This window comes from Haemaphysalis longicornis, unplaced genomic scaffold, assembly GCF_048455015.1.
Source record: "Haemaphysalis longicornis isolate Haplotype H1 unplaced genomic scaffold, Haemaphysalis longicornis Haplotype H1 scaffold_1, whole genome shotgun sequence".
Taxonomy (NCBI): domain Eukaryota; kingdom Metazoa; phylum Arthropoda; class Arachnida; order Ixodida; family Ixodidae; genus Haemaphysalis; species Haemaphysalis longicornis.
The window spans coordinates 258,252,516-258,274,454 of record NW_027526203.1 but is presented as its reverse complement, the minus strand read 5'-3'; the positions used below and the strand labels follow the sequence as shown (position 1 = coordinate 258,274,454).

Genomic DNA, 21,939 nt, shown 5'->3' with positions numbered 1-21,939 from the left:
CTGCCACGTGGTGCTCCAATTTTGTATTTTACCTAGAGCTTCATCAAGGAGGGCCTGATCGCTATGGCTATGGATTGCATGATAGATAATGCAGTCGTCTGCAAACAGCTTTATCTTAATAGGGATATCGCGAGCTGTATCATTAATAAAAAGTAAAAAGAAAACGGGCCCGAGAACAGAACCTTGTGGAATGCCTGATTCTACGGTGGCAGTGCTTGACGAAACACCATCCACGCTTACAGTCTGACGCCGGAAGGAAAGATAAGATTTAATCCAGGCCAGCAAAGATTCATTTTTGAGTATTGCTCTGAGCTTGATAAGTAACTTTGAGTGTGACACGCGATCGAACGCCTTTTTGAAGTCTAGAAAGATTACATCGACTTGACCCTGTTCATCTAGTATTGTACCGAAATCGTGAACGGTCTCTAATAACTGCGTGATAGTTGACAGCCCCTGACGAAACCCGTGTTGTCGATTGTCTATAATATTGTTCTGGTCGACGAAATGGGAAATATGTTTGAATATCACGTGCTCGAGTGCTTTTACACATGCGCCGAGTAAAGAAATGGGTCGGTATGATATTATCATAGAGCGATTTTCAGTTCCTTTTGGTATGGGCGTTATTTTAGCGCACTTTCAGTCCTCAGGAAGTTCACCGGAAGCAAGTGATTTATTAAATATAAGGCTTAAATATTTGGCAGACCATTCTGCGTAGCTGACAAGAAATGCGTTAGGAATTTCATCCACGCCCGATGATTTTTTAACATCTAGTTTGAGTAAAAGTGAAAACACACCTTCCTGATCAGTTATGCACACGTTTCCTATGGGTGATAAATTCTCATAGAAACTAAACCTTGGCGTGGTGCTATCGTTTTTCGTAAAGACAGAACAGAAGTATTGATTTAAAGCTTCTGCGATTTCAGGTTTGTCACGAATACTATCATTGTTAACCTGAGGGTTTGAAATGAACTCTTTCTTGGGAGAGAAATAGCACCAAAACTTGTTTAGGGAAGAAAGCATAAAGTTTTGTAATGTCACTCTCTGATAAAATTCCTTGGCTTTCTTTATTTTATCGCTTAGGAGGGTACACAGTTCACATATCTTTGCTTGGTTAGCCAAGGTAAAGGACTGTTTATGTTGCTTTCTTGCCTTTTTTAGTTTTCGTTCGAGGTGCACAATTTCTTTATTCTTCCAAGGGTTAGCCTTCTGCAATATTTTATTCCTGGTGGGAACGAAGCTACGTATACACTCATGAACCAGGTTTTTAAATGTGCACCACATGTGTTCAACAGAGTACCTGTGCGATTGACATTGAACCGCAAAAGACGGAAACCAACTATCAAATGCGTCCAGTACATCTACATCACTGGCACGGGAGAACACTGGGAAAGTGCGTTTGACTGGCTCGACTTTAGGACCCCAATTAAATTGCATGGTCAAATTTACCATCTTATGGTCTGATATACCTTCAACGACTTCGATATTCAATTTTTCGCTGTTGAAGTCTATTGCTTACGAGAAAAAGATCTAGAATTGACTCTACTCCATTTTGAATGTGTGTTGGCAGTTTTACTAATTGCTTTAGGTCATGTAGTAGATTAGATCAACAAAGGGCTCAGCAGCAGTACGAGCTTCAGGAAAATCACTCTCCCAGTTTACAGAGGGTACATTGAAATCACCAGCGAGTAGAAGGTTACTTGAAGGATAACAACACAAAAATTCGTTAAGTTTCTACAAAAACGTCGTCGCTGTTTGGAGGGCGGTAAAAAGCGCCAATGATGAAACTTAGTTCTTTTAGCATTACTTTTGCAACCACACATACAATACCTTCGACGTTTGGTAACCTAGATAGCTGCTGTGAATCTTTGAATAATATTGCAACACCCCCACCGCGGGTGTCTCTGTCGCTTCAAAAAATGTTGTAGGCTGGGGGGTGTTACTTCCACATCACTGATGTCGTGGTGGAGCCAAGTTTCGGATAAAATAATGATATGCGGTTTGTAGGCGACTGCAACGCTTTCTAATTCCGCTGATTTATTCACAATACTGCGCGCATTTATATTCAGGCAGTGGAAGGCTTTTTCTTTGGTTTGGATACTAGTTCATTGCGATCCATTACTGCTGCCTCTGCGCTGCGCACTCAGTTACCGACCGTTGGTGCTGCTACTGCGCTGAGCACGCGGGATAATTTGCATGGTTTCAGTGTCCCATTTAAACATGTCATTTAACATGTCCCATTTAAACATGTCATATGGTTGAATAACATTGGATAATTATACATTATAATTAAACACTGAATAGCATTGGACACCTAGAAAAATAAATTTCAACAACCTCGCCAGCAAAAGGACAAAGGAGAAGGTCCACATCCAGAAAGCACCTATGCCACACAAGGTTCTCATGTAGCTACCGGAACCATGAAGTAAGGAAGCATTGATAAATGCATAAGAAAAATTTGTACAGTGAAGCTAAGAAAATGCTGGAGTATCAGCGTTGCAAAATTATAAAATGAAAAGATAACACCACATCACATCACCAGTTTCACATCATACAGGCCGCTTACAGTGGCACCTGTTCTGTGTAAGGCCATAACGTAGGCTGTTAAAGCAGGACTTTGAGTAGGAATAGAAGTTAATGAAATCATCAAGAAACTGCAGAATGAATTTAGACGAGGCAGACATTTAAAGAAGAGCCTGTTGGTGTTAACACAGTGTATTGCAATATTGGTGGCCGAAGGTAGTCTATTACGGGTGGAATTTTTACATTTCAAAGGAGCATATGACAATGTAAGCAGATAATTGCCATGGAGAATTGTGAAAACAGAGGGCTTGGACATGATTGTTTAGGGAATAGGTCAGGACATGGAGTAACATGATTGTTTAGGGAATAGGTCAGGGTATTATACAAGACATTTTCCGCTGCCATCTTTTGGAGTTCTTGGTCAACCTGTGTGTGTGTGTTTTAATGCTGGCTGCTGTGCTCACACCCAACTGGCTCTTTTTAACTTTTACGCAGGGTACCTTCACCACCAAGAGTGACGTGTGGGCATTTGCTGTCACCCTCTGGGAGATCCTCACATTCGCGCGCCAGCAGCCGTTTGCCTCGCTGAGCGACGAGCAGGTCATCGAGAACGTGAGCCACTTCTACCACAATGATGGCCTGCAGTCACAGCTCCCGCAGCCACCCAACTGCCCACGCGAGATTTACGACCTGATGCGCGAGTGCTGGCAGCGCAACGACTCGGAGAGGCCAAACTTTAGGGAAATCCACCTGTTCCTCCAGCGGAAGAACCTCGGATACACTCCAGAGTCATGAGCCACCTGTGCTCACCTGGCCTCGCCCCGTCGTGCGTCGCTGGCACCGCCGTCACGTGACACCACCGCCGAGTGCCGTTTCCCCTCCTTTGACTCCCCTTCCTCAGTGGCATCAATGTGCGTAAGGCCCCAGAAGAGATTGCACCTGTTCTCATGCGCACGTGCATCGTCTGCATTGTGATGGTGTGGCATTGTGAGGACAGGCTCGCCCACGAAATGCCACAGTGCAAGTGGCACGGGCCAGAAGGCAGGCGCAGGAAATGTGAGGCAAGCTGTACGTCAGAGCTACTGTCACAGGACAAGCGGTTTTGTGTCGTTCCTTCATGGACCTTTGCAATGTGTGGGTGAATCAGGTGACAGTGCCTGTGGACTTTTGCAGTATGTCAACGCAAAGCAGAGAATGGTGGAGCACCCACTGTGTGTGTGCGTGCATCTTTCTCGGCTTGCCAGTTGCCCGTTCTCCTGCTCGCACATAGCAGGGCACCTCGCAAGCCCAGGGCCCGAATGGGAAAGGTGCGTGCAGATATACCTGAAAGCATTGGGCAAAGCTCTTCCTGAGCTCCTCATGGTTGCCAATGGAAGAAACTAAAGTGCTCGCCCTCCTGAATTGAGTGCTGTGCCAACAGTCGGCATGGGCAATTTAATGGCACTCAACTGACACAAAGCCTGTTGCATCTCTCCATTTGTGCCATGAGACGTTTCTCCCTTTGTCACTCAATTGAGTGTGTGGACTGCTTACCTTCCTTTGTACATACAACCAACCAAAGTATAACAGCGCCTACGTGAAGCACTTCAAAAGAGGGCGCATTGCGCCATATAAATACACTCCGCACAGGCTGTAATATTTTAGTGGATTTTCAATGTGCACGTACTTATAGACACACACTATGCTTTTGTGCTATTGGTACACTGTGGGAATAGCGATGAAAGTCATTAGATCGCGTTTTGTTTTTATTTTTTTGTTACTGAATTGTAACGAGAGTTGCCATACATGTCTCACCAGGAATGCTTCTTGGTGGAATGCTTTTCACACTTTTGAGTGAAACTGAAGCAAAAAAAAGTGTGCTAAAATGAAGTTTTCCCTATCAAGTATAATCTAGTTGTCTAGCTATTCTCTTGTACCTATGTCAATTGGTGTTGAAGCATGCTATGGGTTGAGCAGCTCATTGTCATGAGATTGTCCTACTGCAGACAACACTCAAGGTCACATTTGTCTCTTTTTTTGTTCATCTTCCATGTGATAACACGCTCAACCCCTGTACAGAATTCACTTTGAGACTATGGCAATATTTCATACTTGACGAATCTGCCCTTATTTATATATCTTATTGTGAAAGTCTGAGAATGCACCACACCCACCTGGTGAGACAACTGAAAATGCTGAAGCTTGAGAAAGCCAACTCTTAGAAGGCTTTGAATTTTTCTGAACATGCAATCCAAGTAGAGGCAATATTTGTTCCTGGAACAGTACGCACATAAAAGCAATACTACAAACTTTTCACCCCACACACCGGTATTGGAGGAACTTTCACTATTGGTTTCACAGAATGAGGCCCAACTACTGCAATGTGAATAATTGTTCTGGCATGAATATTTCGAAATTTCCAGAAAATTGTTGTTCAAGACGACAATTGTTGTTCAAACGCTCTGTCCCTCTCTGCCTTCAGTAGGCAGATGCATTGGAAGGGTTCCTGTCTTACCAGGTTTTCTAGCTCTGTCAGGTAAAAATGAAGAAAACATGCCAAGCACCTCAGGTCATGGATGTTACAATGAGGCCGTTAAGATTGTATTCATGGCAATACCGCAAGACTTCAGTTTTCTTGTCACTCTTTTGTCAGTTGTTTCTTCTGTCATCACAGTGTTGCAGGCAGTGGTGTCATGCTCCCTCCTAGAATTGCAAGCTTCTTGTAAATAGCATCTCAATAATAAGCTTGTGCATACTGAACAAAAGTGTCAGGGACCATGCAATTCCAGAACCTAGCGCTTACCTCTGCTCCTACTGATGCGTTGTGTACAGGGTGCAGGAAACATCTTCGGGATAATCTGAATTCTCAGTGCGGTATCCTGAACTGATGTTCTTTACTACCAAGAGCACTTTGTAACGTACTCAAAGCAAGCGATAAAGCTGAAGCACTCTGTGATAAGCTGTTTTTTTCGCAAACTTAAACGCAGAAGACAACAAAAAGGCTGTGAACACATAATGCTAAGCAGCAGCAGCTGCCGTTGTACGCATGCTATAAAAAATTAATATGTGGCTAAAACATCCATGTGTTTATTGTCGCCAGCTGCTTATATATGAAAGTCAAGAAAATAAAACTGGGGGTACAGCAAGATGAGGATGTTTTAGAACCGTAAATTTTGGTTAAGGAGTGAATTTGCTCTAAAAAATCGTTTTGGCTCAGAAGCAACACTTTGGCAGTCTTTTTTGTTAGGGATTGAGTGCTTACGCTGCTATTGATGCATATGTTTGAATTATGTTCACTTTCTCTCTGACTAGTGAATGTTTGTTCACAGGCAGTGTGCAACAAGTAGCTGGGGCAAATTCTCTCTCAGGTTTTACTACTTTGCTTGATACTGAAAGCATCTGAGGGCTTGCCAAAATAATTGAACTAGAGGCTTCTTCAGTGTAAACATGCATTACTGCAGAAAACTCGTTGGTGAGCAGTGCAGGCAAGAGCAGAGCTGGCTCAAACGGGCCACTAAGCAGCTTCTTGTTTACCGCCGATTGCCTCGCCCCAATATGCCAGCAGAGCTAGCACGCGTCCCATCATGGCTCATGCAGTTGTCCTCTTCAACAGGATCTTTTTGACATAATATTAATGCCCATATATACCTTACACATATTGTGAACTCTATACTGCCATGCAGTCACTTGTCTGAACTCTGCACTGAATGCCGCAATTAGGCTCATCTGAAACAATGTGCAAGTTATAGCCAGTTCTAAATACTCACATCTTTCCCACAGATGATGAAGTTATGCAAAAAATAATAAAGACCCTTGATACGACTCAACAGTTGAAGTTGCCTAAAACAGTTTGAATATTTAGTATAAAGGCACCAATTAGTGCAATGCTCCAGATGGTACGTAAAAAGCCATGATCTGGCTTTGAGTAGCTTTTGCAATACTGTTGCAATATCCCACATTCGTATATTTAAATTTTACTCATCAGGTGTAATGAATGTGGCTGAAACGTGCTCACATAAATTACAGGTAACAATGAATTGCCATTCTCAGTTACTGCAAAGTATGAAGATAAGAGTACGTGCTGTTCGTGGCTTGCTTTGAAGAGTGTTGCGCATGTGGGAAACATGTTGTTTTGCGACATTTTATCCACTCTGTCTGTGTCTCGAAAATTGGAATTTTAGTTTTCGTGAGTTCACAAAAGAGTTTGTGCATGCCATTACATTTTTAAGATGCAGGACACGTAAAAAACATGTTGTGTTAGTCCACAGGGAGTAAGACGGCCACTGTCTCGCCACTAGTTCCTTTCCTCTGCCTCTGTTTCCACATGTTCCTCGGTTCCCTCACACCAAGCAAGTGAGGGCCTGCTGTAAGCGCGCGAGTGTGAATGTGCTACGTGTGAGCGTGTGTGTGTGTGTGTGTATGCTGTGTATACGTGACTGCGAAAAGACAAAGGACCGGCCGGCGCCCAGCTGTACTGCACCTTGGTCCTCACTGGTCACCCGTTTGTGCACTGTTCTCGTCGCAAGCTCCTAGGAAAATAATGGACAATCTACTGCCAATACAGCACACGGATTAAATAAAAAAGAAACCCTACAGCACAGAGCCTCCCACGTTCTCCTGTTTGCCTCCTTTTTTCCCCCATTCCAAGGGCGCACTGTAATACAGCAGCATGGGTAAGGAGTGCCTGCAGGCTGTTCATGTGTGGGAGAATCTCGTGTCCCAGGCTGTACCAATGCCACAATAGGTGCATGCAGTACGTGGCTGCCTATGTAGTGTTTTAAACCCTTAAGATTCACTGCGTGGTCATTGTGAATGCTCGAGGAGTTACTGAGATTCGGGTTGTTACAGAAGATTTGAGGTGTGCGTCTGCTGCTGGGATTCAGCTTCTCATCTCAGGCCTCAAGGTCTGGGGTACCTTCAATACTGAAATTACAAGGCATGCTCTCCAAAGAGGAGGGGAGGGGGGAGGGGCATAAAAGTGCACACCAAATCGAAGACAGATGCTCAACAAATGGTCTATGTTCTCGCGAACAGCGCATTTCAGGCACAGCGGTAAATCGTCCCACCCAGTCCTAAACTTGAAGCTGCGGGTGTACAAAGCATTGAGGCAAAGATGGTGTGGCACTCCTTCAGTCCTTTTGCTCACACTGCGTGAAAGTGGAATTCGCAACTGGAGTCAATGGTATGCGTAGATGAGTACCTACAGTGAGGATACAACCACTGAAACATTTGCACAGTCTATCCAGTCAAAGACACTACAAGGGCATTGCTGTCCTCTTGAGAAAAAGGAAGCAAGCCATGTTACATAGGAAGTGGCCTACGCTCGTGGCTGTATCGGATGTAATGTTGTCTTGTATGCCAGAACGACCGGGCAGCCATTGTGATGCCCTGCATGCACTACCGTTGTGTGAAAACTCTATTTCGCATGATGGCTGCCTGTGGTGTTCGGATAGCTTTCAGAGAGCCTATAAGGAGCCCCGCAAATCCAGTCTGAAGCTGCTTTCAAGCATTGGGCAGAGACGCTGGCACAGGAGCGATATAGACGATAATGCCTCCGCGCTCTGCTTTCAGCATTTTCCAGTTTATAACTCTCTTTTGTTAAGATAATGCGGAGTGGAGGGATCGAGGGGCGATGCAGGTATGAGACAGCCAGACATTGGGCCTAACGTCACACTTTGAGGTCTATACGTCGTCAACCAGCACCCACAGTTCGATTTACAATGACGCTGCTGTCTTTTCATGTCAGAAGGCTCTACTTTGATGTTACCTAATGTTAGGCCCAACGTCACGCTTTTGAGGTCTTAATGTTGCCCACCAGTGCCCATTTAAAAAGGTACCCATTGTACTCATTGCATTTCAGCTGCTGAGCCTTCGCGTTCAAATGGTAATGACCCACTTTTTGCCCTCCCGCTATCCCACAGCGTTTTCAGACACGTGTCTCTCTTGTACACTCCCTGCTTCAAAAACGGACTCTAAACACCTGTTATGGACATGTCGAGATCTTCAAACCACGTGCATGCGGAATTCCTCCAGGGCACACCTAGCGCTCCATCCTGGGAGACTTCCAGATCTCCAGCGGCGGATATGGGGAAACCAGCACCAGCCCTCCCATTTCTGCGCGAAACGGGTGCAATGTTGCAATGAATGTCGTAGGGCATGCAATGTCTCACAAAAACCAAAAAAAAAACACACTGCTGTGGGTGGTGGTTGACATCGGGAGACATCAAAGCGAAATGTTAGGCCAAAGCTCTGGTGCTCCTACGCATACCTGAGGGTTACTGCTGCTATTCTAGCAAAGTGAAACATACCCACAGAGCTGCACATACCTGCAGGGGGGATTGGACAAAGCTGTATAAACAGGAATGCATGCTGCTGCAGTGCATGCATCTAGTGCCTGCATCTAGGCCGGGGCATGCACCTAGTGATCGCGGAAAGGAACAACGCAAGCACTGGGAAGGTCAACCACAAGAAATCTGTGTTGCCCGTGCTCTGAATCTTCTGTGCATGCTCTGAAGCCTAGCAAATTTACAAACGCACAAAGTAGCACACACGCTAAATGATGTTTTGGATGACGCGTTGACATGAAACATCACAATAAAGTTAAATGCAACTATAGAAGCAAAACTAACTTTTTGGTAATGCGGCAAAAAAAGCAGCTAACAGTAAATCAATTTGGTGCTATGAAAAATTCTACGACACCTAAGCTGTTCTTATGATGTAGTGAATGCGAAAAGCATTATTGCTGAACGGATATGCTGATGGTGTGCGCGCCGCCATGTTGTACAGTTAAATCTCGATGTAACGAAGTCGGTAAAACTCGTATAGAAATTTCGCTACATTCAAATTTGTGATTAAAATGTCGTGTTAACCACATGGAGCAGTTCCTACAAACAAAAACGTGGCGCGCATACACGGCTGGGATGGATGGATTATGGATGTGAACATTTATTAACTGATATATATTACAGAGAGGTAGCTTGGACAGAGCCGTCCCTATTGGATAGCACCCTCTTCACAAAACTAGGTGGAGTCCCTATTTGGGGACCCCATTGGTCGTGACCGCTGTCCAAGCACGCTGAACCAAGGCCTGTTGAGCCGGTAGGTCCAGGCAGCCCAGCAGGGCCGCCTCCCAGTCCTCTCTTTTGGGGTGGGGATTAGGGGGAAGGGAAGGGTTTCTCTGACATGCCCATACCATGTGGTAGGTGTCGGCCACCTCCCCACAGTACTGACAGAGGCCAGTGAAAGAAGGGTCGAAGTGTTTCATGATGGCCGGGCACAGCAGCGCATTTGTATAGAGGCGGATAAGTGTTCGCTCGTTGGCCTTGCCTAACCCCCTGAGGGGGGACGGGTATAGACGATGTTTGTCCCTGTATATGGCGGAGATAACTATCTGGCTCTGGGTCTTCTGGGATTATGCCAGGTGCCCGGTGGTTAAGTGCGCGGGCGGCAGAGTAGCCTCATTCCCTGGTAAGCCCTGGTGACCTGGAGTCCAAACGAGATATCAGAAGGTGGGGTCCTTGTCCCGACAAGCTCTTCGAAGTATTGCCTGAGCGGTGGTGGTGATCCAACGCAGCTTGAAATTCCGGCACGCTCCTCGCGAATCGGATAGGATGAATTTAGACGAACCGTCGGAAGCTGCGAGGGCGATCGTTACTTCTTTGGCATGCGTTGCACTAGGGGCCTTAAACAAGAGGCCGTCCACCTGCATTCCCTCGTGAATCACCGCGGTCGTGTACCATCCTCCTCGTGGAGGACTATGACTTCGCCCATGGGCGCCTCGACTGCAGGGATCTCCACCGGGGACGGTAATGACGGCAGAGGCAAAGGAGCGGACTTATTCGCCTCCTCCAGTGCAGATATCTTAGTTATTAGTTTCGCGTTTTCTGCCCGGAGCGCTGCTAGCTTCTGGCGAAGTTCGTTCAGTTCGGGGAAGGGAGGAGTGCCCAGAGAGCGAGAGGCGACCCCGACCCAACTGCATGCCTACATTGGGGCTCTTCGATTTAGTCTCGGGCTCACCGCGGACTCCCCGAGAAGCAGCCCGGCATTCGATTTTTCCATGTATCCCTATGACTTCGGGGAATCCTCGGACTACCCGCGGGCTACCCGCGGTGAGTCCGAGACGGTAAATCGAAGAGCCCCCTTGTTTATCTTTGCTTGGGGCGCCGCGTCTGGAGATGACGTAGCTCCGCCGCCGTTTGCGAGAGCAGGGGCACGGCCGCTGGATGAGAGCGCAGCGGCCGTGGCAGGGGAATCACTGCTGCTGAGTGCAGGAGCGCCCTGGTCCCGTGCTGTCTTGAGCTGCTGCTGTGTTTTTTTTTCTGGCTGGCTGGTGCTCGGCCGCATGTTGCAGCCGTTCCACGGCTCGCTCCGCGTCGCTTATTTTCACCGCTGGCCCGGGGGGCGGTTTTGGTTGATTTCGGGACCACATACGTGCTGGATTCGCCTGAATTTTCCTGTGCAGGCGTGAGATCCTGTGAGGTGACTGTCACCGCAGATGAGGCAGGTCTTGCATTGATATGTGGGGCCATACCGCCGTCCGCGGTGGCGCCCACTTAGCCACAATGGCCGCAGCGTTTCTCGTTCGGAGTGGGGCAGAGTTCAGCCCGATGACCAGTTCCGCAACGGAAGCACGCCGGGATGGTGTTCTTGTATATCGCGCACCACGCGGTGACGACACTGTTATAATGTATACGTACCGTGGCACTTTCCGGCGCATGAAGGTGATGAGGGCCACTGCTGATTTTCCCAATTTGCGGATTTAGGCCATCTCCCCTTCCCGCCACTGGACCGCTGATTTGAGGGTCTAGTCTAGGTGTCCTCGTGCACCATGATCACGCCGCGGCAGACCTCTCCGTTGATTTTCGCGTGCCCCGCCATGGGTAGAGCTCCATTTGCAGTTTCTGTTTGTCGGAGCTTAATCGTCTACGCGGGCATCGACGTGACCGGTATGGGGCGTTTTCTGCGCGCAAAAACGCGCCTCGATCGCGAGCCACACGCGCGCTGACGCAGCCGCGGAGACCACCCGCGCGATGCAGGTAGCTCCAGCGAGCGCTCCTGACCGCTCGCTGAAACAGAACAGTATGAGGGGCAAACGAAGTTGTTCATGCGGGAAAAAAGCTGATAATGTGGGCGAAAAGTGCACTGTAAAACGTCATACACGCCGCTTAGGAAAGCGCCCATCAAAAAAACAGCACTACTAATTTAGCTAAATGTAGCGATCCTTTTTCACACGGGTTGCAAAAATCTACCCCATTTTATAATGAACAGCAGATGACCTTATAATCGCGTAGTTGTGCACAGGTAAGGAGAAAAGCACCACTTGCGCATCGCACCATCGCCGGCGTCGCGACGACCCCCGGACACCCGTTTCGTCATGTGTACGAGCCTACGAGCAGGGGTTTATGCAAAATTTCGATTGGGGTGGCGGTGGGAGTTTGGGGGGGTGTCGAAGTCCGTCTTGGGGGGGGGGGGGGGGGGGGTGTACGAGGCATGAAATTTTGGTCACTACTTTCGGTCTGAAATACCTTGCGTTACGGAAGTCGCGTGATGCAAGTAAGGTGTTTATTCTTGAGTAAAACAACAATATACAGTCGAACACGGATATATCGAACTCCAAGGGGATCGCGAAATAGTTCGATATATGAAAAATTCGATATAAAAAATATGGGCTCTGAGACCTCACCTATGGCGGACGATCACTTACCGATCGTCGCATTCAAGAATGACAACTAATTCCGCACTCACGACGCAACAGGACGCTTTATTTCTGTGAAAAAAAATAGCTGATCTTGGCCTGCTTCTTCGTCCTGGAAATGAAATTAAAGAGGCTGGTCTCGATCTTCTCGAGGCTGCACAACCAGAAAATTCCAGCAGTACGCTGCGCCTTCGCACACCATGTACAACACGCACGCAAAAGAAGAACAGCGCGCCCGTACCACAAGAACTTTGAAGGTAACAATTCCAAGGCTCTCTTCACAGACTCCAACAAAGCGCTCGCGATGGTCATCTCCGAGAGAAACAGTGATCTCCGAAAGGTGCGGGACAACTCGCCAAACAGCAGCAACAGCAGCAAAATGCAAAAGAAGGAGGCCGCCGGCGCCTTCGTTCCCTCTTCCCTTTCCTGAGACGACATCGGCGAAGACAGACCCAGAGAGAGAGAGAAAAAAAACCCTTCTTCGGCAAGCTGGGGAACGTACGCAGCCGCAAAAAAAAAAAAAAAAAAAAGGACGTGCGCAGTCGGGGCATTCCTACCTGGCATTGTCACATTTTCCGAGCGTTCGGGCTTGTGTGCCTAGAGAGATTTAGCATACCGGGCTCCGTCCGCTAACGCTACGGCGGCCGGTAGCGGGGCCCGACTGGGCAAGCGCAAATTCGTTCCGGTAGGGGGGATTAGTTCCGCGAGCCATTCTTCGCCATGCCCGCGCATTAATCCACATCCTCCTAAACCTCAATCGGGGGTGCAGCGATCGCCGAAGACCACCTTCCAGGTCACGCGGCGTTCGATATACGCAATGTCAGGAAAAATACGGTTCGATATAAACGTACGAATTCCTATACTTTTACGCAGAATTTTCAAGGGGATAATTTATGAGTTCGATATAGACAATAATTCGATATAGCCGTGTTCGATATATCCGTGTTCGACTGTATACCAAGAAAACTTGTATCACATATCTAAGTTGTTACAAATATTACGTTTAAATTGCAGGATTGTGAAACACCTATAGCGCAAGCGAGCATTGGCGCACCCAGGATTTTGTCTAGGGGGGGTTTGAAATTTTCACAACAAATATAAAATATGATAATATATAAATGTAAAAGAACAAATATAAAGACAAACGTAAGTAATACAAAAAATAAAAATAAATAACCACAAAGAATAAAATATATAAAACTATAAAGAGCAGCCGAGTTTTTATTATTCAGCCGCCATAACCTATACAATTCGCATGCAGAAGGAATGTAATAATGGATGCCCCTTCACATAAAAAAAGAAGATACGCGAAGCCTTTTGCCATTTCCCGAAGCTCCGGACCGAAGTTTGGAAGTCGACTTGGAAGGAAGGGAATCGATGACGGGAGATGAGGGTGGGGAGGAAATACATGCCTTCTTCACTGGTGAAGTCAAGCCAAGAGTAAAGCACGAACTCTGTTCGTATAGGCTGGCACAATTTGCACTGAACAGTCAAATTAACACATATTACTGAAAGCCTATTCAACAAAACATCATTGTTATCCGTGATCACAGGTTTTCGTAACTGCGCATGAAGCGTTGCTCTCTCCCTCACTATAATGTTACAAACTCAGGCGATATATATAAAGGAAAACCGAACTTCTTTTTATTCAACGGGAGAGGGAGGGCTCGTACATTGTGCTTAGTATTGAAGGAAAAACAGTTGTTTAAGCTTTCAAATGAAATAAAACAACTTCGATCTTGATCTTGTTAGATTTGATTTGAGGCCAGAAGGCAAGCTCGACAATACTATAGGAAATTTCAGCGTTCTTTTTTCTAGAAGGCGACGAATGATTCAAATCTCGTGATGGAAGTTCCGCACAGAAGTTCAGGAAGTGGTACAATCTGGCCCTACGAAAATTGTGCGACTATTTGGTGTTTAGCGTGGGCTATGCAGGCGTGCCGTAGGGGGGAGGGGGGAGTCAAGTTCTTCCCTTTTCTTCTTTACGTTCGCCTTGCTGGTTGAGTGGCAGATGGATGCCGCTGACATGGGGAATGAAGACGAACTCGTTATCTGCTGGCACCTTGAGGATCAGACAATCACGACATCTGAGAGCAGAGAGTGTTTAATGCGTCTCCTACTCTATTTAGAGGGTATTTACAAGAGGTTATATAGGCTTTCTAAACACAAAGGATTCCCTGCAGTCCAATCAAAGAACAGCACTTTCCCTTTCGTGAACTTCCCATTGGCTGCAGACGAAATGTCCGGCCCGTGTTCCTTCCGGCCAATTATCCGATGCACAACCGCCTCTCTCAAGGCGATCATTCGTCGCTTGCGGTCTTGCACGGTCCTTGCCTCAGTCTTCGTAATTCACAGGGTCACCTCCACTGCAATGGATCCTCCGCAATGTGGCGCGCTTTTCCATTGTGGTGCAAACATCACGCCACCATCACACCACCTGCGAAGGCATCATAACACACACGTGCGTGCGCTGGCATTGTCGGCCACGTAGCCCCGCGCGATTCGTTGGGATATCGTATGTCCACGGCCGCTCGCACGAATTCCTCGCAGAGCGAAAACACTTCATGTGATGCCAGGTTCAGCGTGGTTCGGCTCTGATGTCCGCCTCGTGGTCGCCGCCGCTTGGTCGAGCAGGGTGCAATGTAGAGGCAATGATGAAACCGCACATTCTTGAAGTGGTTGCGAAGGGTTTCGAACCCAACACCTCCCCTCCAACTGTGTTGCACTGCATTTTAGGCATGCAACATACACACACCACATACAACCACGGGTTCACAAATGGCCTTCGGCTTGTCACGTGAGGCACTGTTCACGGCTTGCACCCCATTCACCCTGCCTCGCGCATGCAATGACAAAGCATACATGCGCCCTTTGCCTTGCTTTCCGTTTATGCGTCATCGTTGGAAGTCACCAACCGCGACATGGCGTCGGCATTAGCGTTTAGAAGCCCCTTTTTGTGCTCGACTACCAGGTTATACTTCTGTAGCGCCAACGCCCAGCGTGTCAGCCTTGCGCTCTGCGGTGTGGTCAAGGTTAGGAATTTGAGCGGGTTGTGATCAGTGATCACCCTGACTCTGGCCCCAAAAAGCCATGCCTCTAACTTCGACAGAGCCCAAATGATCGCATAAGCTTCCTTCTCGATTGTGGCCCATCGAGTCTGGGCCGGGCTAAGCTTTTTGCTTAAAAAAGCGATAGGGCACTCTTTGCCTTCGTTATCCTGCTGTGCTAGGCACGCACCAATTGCGCAATCGGATGCGTCCGTGGCGAGGATAAATTCTTTCCCCGGATCTGGGGCTTGCAGCGCGGAGCCTGCACTAGGCAATCTTTGACCTGGTCAAAGGCTTCCTGCGCCTGTGTATCCCAAGGTAATTTCTGCGGAATACGTCGGCCAGTCAAGTTGGTTAGGGGCAAAACGACTTTGGAGTACTCAGGCACGTAGTCTCTATAGTAGTTTGCCAAACCTAGGAAACTACGAAGTTGCCTCTTCGTTTCGGGAGCTGGAATCTCCTTAATCGCTCGGACCTTCTCTGGATCAGTCCCGTGCCGGCCTGAACCCACAATATGACCCAAGAATTTGACTTCTTGTTGTGCAAAGTGGCATTTGCTTACGTTAAGCGTCAGCCCTGCATTGTCCAGCGATAAAAGCACTTTGTCCAAGTGTTCGAGGTGCTCCTCCCAGCTCTCTGAGTAGATTGCTACATCATCAATGTATGCGCAAGCGTACTGCCTATGTGGCGCTAGTATACCATTGATGACTCTCTGATATGTGCTGGTAGCATTCTTCAGGCCGAAGGGCATCACTTTCCATGCGTACTGGCCCGACGGAGCGGTAAATGCAGTGCACAACTGCGCGTCCTCATCTAGGGGTATTTGCCAGTAGCCCCTGAACATGTCTAACAGAGTTATGTACTTTGCCTTTGCTACCTGGTATAAGAGATCTGTCGGCACGCTCATGGGAAATGCGTTTGCCTCTGTTATTTCGTTGAGCTTCCTGTAATCGCAGCAGATGCGAATGCCGCCGTCCTTCTTTGATACACAGACCAGTGGATACGCGTGCGGACTTTCGACAGGGTATATTAACCCCCAATCCCGGAGTTCATCCACCTGCCTTTCCACTTCGTGCACTAACGCTATCGGTACTCTGTAAGGATATGCGCGTCGCGGTTGCTCCCCTGCTTTGATTTTGATTCGGTGGACACCCACTCTGCAGGTTCCTGGTTTGTTTGCGAACACCCTCGAATGCCTCGTGATTAAGTCTCGCAGCTGCTTTTGCTGAACAGACTCCAAATGCACGATGTCATCTGGATGTAGCGTTGCCTGCACCTGTGTCCTAGACGGTATGACCGGAACGTCTCCAAATTCTTGGTCGCCCTCAAATATTACTCCTACTGCGGTAACTCGGGTGTGGTAGGAACGAAGCTTGTTAGCGTGAACAGCTCTGCGCGATCCATCCTCGAGCTCGATCATGTAGCTGTACGGTCGCAGTTTCTCGATAACAGTGACCGGTCCCTTCCACTTTGCCATTAGCTTGCCTTTTCCGTCTTTCTCGAGCCATAGTACTTGGTCCCCCGCAAAAAACTGTTTGTGCGTGGCCCTCAAGTTGTAGCGTCCCACGTACTCCCTCTGAGTGGCCTCGCTCTGTCGAGCGGCTTGCTCGCTAGCTTCTTTCAAGCTATTTCTAAGCCTAGAAAGGTATTCTGCTGCTGGTATACCCAGTGATTCGGGTACAACCCAGTCTCCGGACCAAGCCTTTTCGAGAATGGAGAGAGGTCCATGCGGCACCCGTCCATACATTAGCTCGAACGGTGACCGCCCTGTAGTGGCGTGCGGAACCTCACGATAGGCCCATAGCAAGAAAGGAATCATCCTATCCCACTCGCGTCCATGTTCGCTGACTATGTGGAAAAGCATCCTTTTGAACGTGGCGTTCCAGCGTTCCACCAGCCCGTTGCTTTGAGGATGATCGGGTGTGGAAAACCTGGGTGTGGCTCCCAACCTCTGCAACATCTCTTGCGTTAGCCTCGACGTAAAGTTGGTGCCCTGATCCGAGCAAATTGTCTCCGGTACTCCATGCCGAGAAAATATCTGCAGTAACGCGTCACAGGTAGCCTTTGCCGTTAGTGATCGAAGGCACACTACTTCCGGCCATCTGGTGTGCAAATCTACCACGCAAAGGGAATAGCGATGACCCCTAGCAGAAGGAGGGTCCAGGGGGCCGATGCAGTCCATATTTACCGTCTGAAACGGCGCACTGGGCCTGGCCAAGGGCGTTATCGGAACCCTATCCTTCTGCCTCGCCGGAGATTTCACCTGGCATTCGTGACACGATCTACAGTACTCCTTTACGTCCTGAGACACCCGCGGCCAGTAGAATGAGCTTTTAACCCGCTGAAGCGTTTTGCGCTCGCCTAAATGTCCCGCCCATGGGGAATCGTGAGCCATTTTTAGCACTTCTGTGTGCCTGTGCGACGGTAGCACCAGCTGTTTGCACGCGCGACCCGCGACGGACTCCTGGTGATACAATAACTCGTCCTGAACGAGCATGCCATGCGTTCCGGCCTTTGCCTGCGCCCAAGCATCCCGCAATGCCGGGTCTGCCACCTGAGCCTCGCGGAACTCCTCTCGTTTGCTTTTAACCGGCTCAGGGGCCTCGCTGCTGCCCTCGGTTATTAGAACACATGTAGTCGCCGGTTGCTCCTCGCATGTCTCGCCTGCCTCCTCAGCTGCGGCTCCGGTTTCTTTGGCTGTTGGCCGCTCATCTGGCACCCCGTTTGGAAACGCTCTTTCCTCGAGAAGTTGTGCGTAATCGTTGGGCGTGATGAGTGCATCAGTCCCCTCGAGTAGCTTGTCCGTGAGTGCACAAAGCACGGCCGCCTGACCCGCTTCGGATCCTACGTACGGACTTCCTTCGGACGCTGTCAGCGGGACATAGGCCAACTCCGCTATTACTTGTTGCCCGAACGCTCCTGTCAGCTTTATCTGCGAACCTGTAGAGTCGTATTTAGGTAAAACAGACTTTCTGATAACGCTCACTTCAGCTCCCGAGTCCACTACCGCGTCAAATGGTTGCCCCGAGCTCTTAAGCGTAACCGTTGCCAGCCCGTGCTGCTTCGGCTGCGTATCTTGCCCAACCCTGTCTGTCGTTCCCACGGTAGACTCGAATGCAGGCCCCATCACTCTCGCGACCACCGGTCTGTTTTCTGGACGCGCTGCTGACTTAGTGCCCTGCTTTGCAACAAAGCCCCTTTGGGGACAATCCCTGGCAAAGTGATCAGTGCTCTTGCATTCAAAACAACGTTTCTTCCATCTCGCGTCCGTGGGGCCGTCTGCAAGCGTTTTAGGTTTCTTTTGCCCTTCCTCGACACTTGCCTTCCTTTGCGCAGGCCTGGACCTTTCGCTCTCCTCAAATCTCTCTGCCAGCTTTGCCACGGCACTGGGCGACAAAAACGCATCCTCTTCATTACGAACAACATGCGCCTTCGCCTCAGGGCTCAAACATTGTTTTAAGCGATCCGCGACAACTAGCTGCTTGAGTTCTTTGAATGTGCTTGCCTTTGAACTCTCGACATAATAGTCAAAATAGTTTTCCAGGCGCACAGCGAACTGATCCCAGGACTCCTTTTCTCTTCTTTTAGACTCGGAAAACAACCTTTTGTACTCCGCTGCCGAAAGCCTGAGACCGTCCAGGATGCTAGACTTAAGCTTAGAGAAATTTTTTCTTTCCTCCGCTGTCAGCCTGCACAGCAGTCCACGTGCCCTTTCGCTCAGCTGTGGCAAAACAAGCCCAGCCCACCACTCGCTCGGAACGTCATAACAATCGAGTGTTGCCTCGACGTCCTCAAACCACATTGGCACTAGTGCCTCTTGGTTCGGCATAGGCGTCAGTACACCTTTTAGCAGGCTGGCAAATTTCAGCCGTCTGTCTTCCTCTGGCCTTCCGCCAAGCGCTACGCTGTCACCGTCCTCGTTGGACTCAGCCCCATTACGGGCTCTCAGCCGCTGGCTTTCTAACATCAAGCGCTGCTTCTCTTTTTCCGCCTCAGCAATTTTCAATTGCAGCTGAAGCAGCTCAAGCTGCTGTCCCGACGCCGTATCTGACGTGCCACTACTCTGACCCCCCGCGCCGCTGTCGGTGACCTCCAACGCCTGCAAGTTTCCTGCCCCGTCCCCGTTCATTTCCGAGTTGTCTTTTTCTCTGTCTCGCAAGTTGTAATGCTTTGTCATTGCTCTGCGCCCGACAGGAAATCAAGAGGTACCCGCCTGAAGTGGCCTTGCGGGGCACTCGTCCTCCTCGGAAATCGGTGACTAGCCTTGCTTCGTTGGCCCGTTGCTGCGGTAGTCAGGTGGAGATGGTTGTCATCAGTCTCGGCCGATGTCGTTGTCCTCTGCCGTCCTCAGCTCAGCCATGCAGATCCTGTCGTACTGCGCCAGTCAAGTTCTTCCCTTTTCTTCTTTACGTTCGCCTTGCTGGTTGAGCGGCAGATGGATGCCGCTGACATGGGGAATGAAGACGAACTCGTTATCTGCTGGCACCTTGAGGATCAGACAACCACGACATCTGAGAGCAGAGAGTGTTTAATGCGTCTCCTACTCTATTTAGAGGGTATTTACAAGAGGTTATATAGGCTTTCTAAACACAAAGGATTCCCTGCAGTCCAATCAAAGAACAGCACTTTCCCTTTCGTGAATTTCCCATTGGCTGCAGACGAAATGTCCGGCCCGTGTTCCTTCCGGCCAATTATCCGATGCACAACCGCCTCTCTCAAGGCGATCATTCGTCGCTTGCGGTCTTGCACGGTCCTTGCCTCATTCTTCGTAATTCACAGGGTCACCTCCACTGCAATGGATCCTCCGCAATGTGGCGCGCTTTTCCATTGTGGTGCAAACATCACGCCACCATCACACCACCTGCGAAGGCATCATAACACACACGTGCGTGCGCTGGCATTGTCGACCACGTAGCCCCGCGCGATTCGTTGGGATATCGTATGTCCACGGCCGCTCGCACGAATTCCTCGCAGAGCGAAAACACTTCGTGTGATGCCAGGTTCAGCTTGGTTCGGCTCTGATGTCCGCCTCGTGGTCGCCGCCGCTTGGTCGAGCAGGGTGCAATGTAGAGGCAATGATGAAACCGCACATTCTTGAAGTGGTTGCGAAGGGTTTCGAACCCAACAGGGGGGCTACGGAATCATTAAAAAAACCCAGGGATTCTTAAGCATTCAGAAATTTCCTGTCCAGGGACACTTTTTGTGTCACTAAAATTTTTTCTCATTCTTTTTCTTAAACTACTTCAAGTTATACGCAAGTTGGTCCGCACTGTCTTGAAAGCGCAATCCTAAAAGCTCGTGCTCTAGTAATACAATATTCTTCTTCGAAATTTAACTGCGAATGTCCAATAATAAAAGCTTCCGAGACTACACACTGCGCTGGGTGAACTTCGGTTTCGGTTCGGTGGGAGAGGCGTACGTGTGGAGGGGGTTGGGTCGACGGACATCTGGGGAGGGGGGGGGGGGGTTACAACCCCCAAAACACCCCCCGTGGGTGTGCCACTGCAAGCGAGATATCACGTGACTGCGGCGCCCAACGCGATGTCGTCTGCTCAACTCGGCTTCCAGAGGTATATAACTCGCTCGCGAACAACATTAATCAATGCGTGTCGCTGGGTTGCCCGTGAATGTTCTGGCACGTGGTAAGTGGTAAGTACGAGTCATCACCTTAGCTTTTTTGCACTTCTACTCCGCCCAGACGATAAAAATTTCTGAGTGCGCAACCGACAAATGTACCGCCTTTTATCTGCACAGAGATTTGTAATTGGCGAAACTAGCCCAATTAATAGTTTTAACTGTGTGACTAGATGATCGGTACCTTTCAAATTCGTAAGGAATGATTAATTGAAGCAAAAAACAAAAACAAAATCCTCGAGGCAGTTAATTAAGCCTGCTTACGTCCTTTGATGAAGGCGAAAGCCTCGCGTTACTTATTAGCAACTCCTTTACTGCTACATCGCATTTCCGTATCTGTTCGATTCCCGGCCGCGGCGGCCGCTTTTCTGATGGAGGCGAAAAGCAAAAACGCCCGTGTGTTCGAGATTTCGGCGCACGTTAAAGATCCCCAGGTGGTCAAAATTAATCCGGAGCCCTCCACTACGGCGCGCCTCATCGCCTGCGTTGCGTCGGCGCGTTAAAGCCTACAATCAATCAATCATTTCCGTATCTTTCTTCGCATTCGTTTCTTAGTCTTGTGACGCGAATTATTTCGAGCGGCTTCTTCTCCCCTACACCGTGTTTGCGTCTCTTTCTTCCTTCTGCTGAGCCCAAGGACGTAGGATCGATCCCGGTCGCGGTGGCTGCCTTTCTGATGGAGGCGGAAAACGAAAACTCCCGTGTGTCGAGATTTCAGCACACGTTAAAGGTCCCTCGGAGGTCAAAATTAATCCGGAACCATCCACTACGGCGCGCCTCACTATAGTCCAGGTGTAGCTTCGGCGCTTTACACAGCAAAATCAATCAACCAAACCTCTTTCTTCGCTTTCGTTTCTCCGCCTAACGGCGCGAATTACGTCTTTACGTATATATCCGTTTTTACGTTTGCAGTTCACAATTTTGTGAATTTTGGGAAGCGGGCGCATCTGTGCCTCGAAGCTCCCGATTCCTGGCCAATCCCTCTCGTGATATGGGCCCACAGGAGCAACACCAACAACTTTTGTTGCATCGAGTTTGAGTAGCCCGTTCTCTAGCGGAGCGAGA

General features: G+C 48.8%; 2 protein-coding genes across 2 annotated transcripts in view; one reads left to right on the top strand and one right to left on the bottom strand.

Annotated features, from left to right (window-relative positions):
• Positions 1-7,097, top strand: part of Ddr (discoidin domain-containing receptor 2) — a 71,000-nt gene extending 63,903 nt beyond the window's left edge. Inside the window, exon 12 of the mRNA XM_077676339.1 lies at positions 3,016-7,097. Within this exon, the coding sequence (XP_077532465.1) occupies positions 3,016-3,315 (300 nt within the window). The 3' untranslated portion in view covers positions 3,316-7,097. The remainder of the gene's footprint in view (positions 1-3,015) is intronic.
• A 1,442-nt stretch (positions 7,098-8,539) lies between these two features.
• On the bottom strand, positions 8,540-19,740 carry LOC144158710 (uncharacterized). The gene is made up of 2 exons (XM_077689783.1): positions 17,383-19,740; positions 8,540-8,613 (listed from the first exon to the last, which is right to left on the bottom strand). The coding sequence occupies exons 1-2, from the start codon at positions 19,415-19,417 to the stop codon at positions 8,540-8,542; spliced, it is 2,109 nt and encodes a 702-aa protein (XP_077545909.1). The 5' UTR covers positions 19,418-19,740.
• Positions 19,741-21,939: the final 2,199 nt, after the last annotated feature.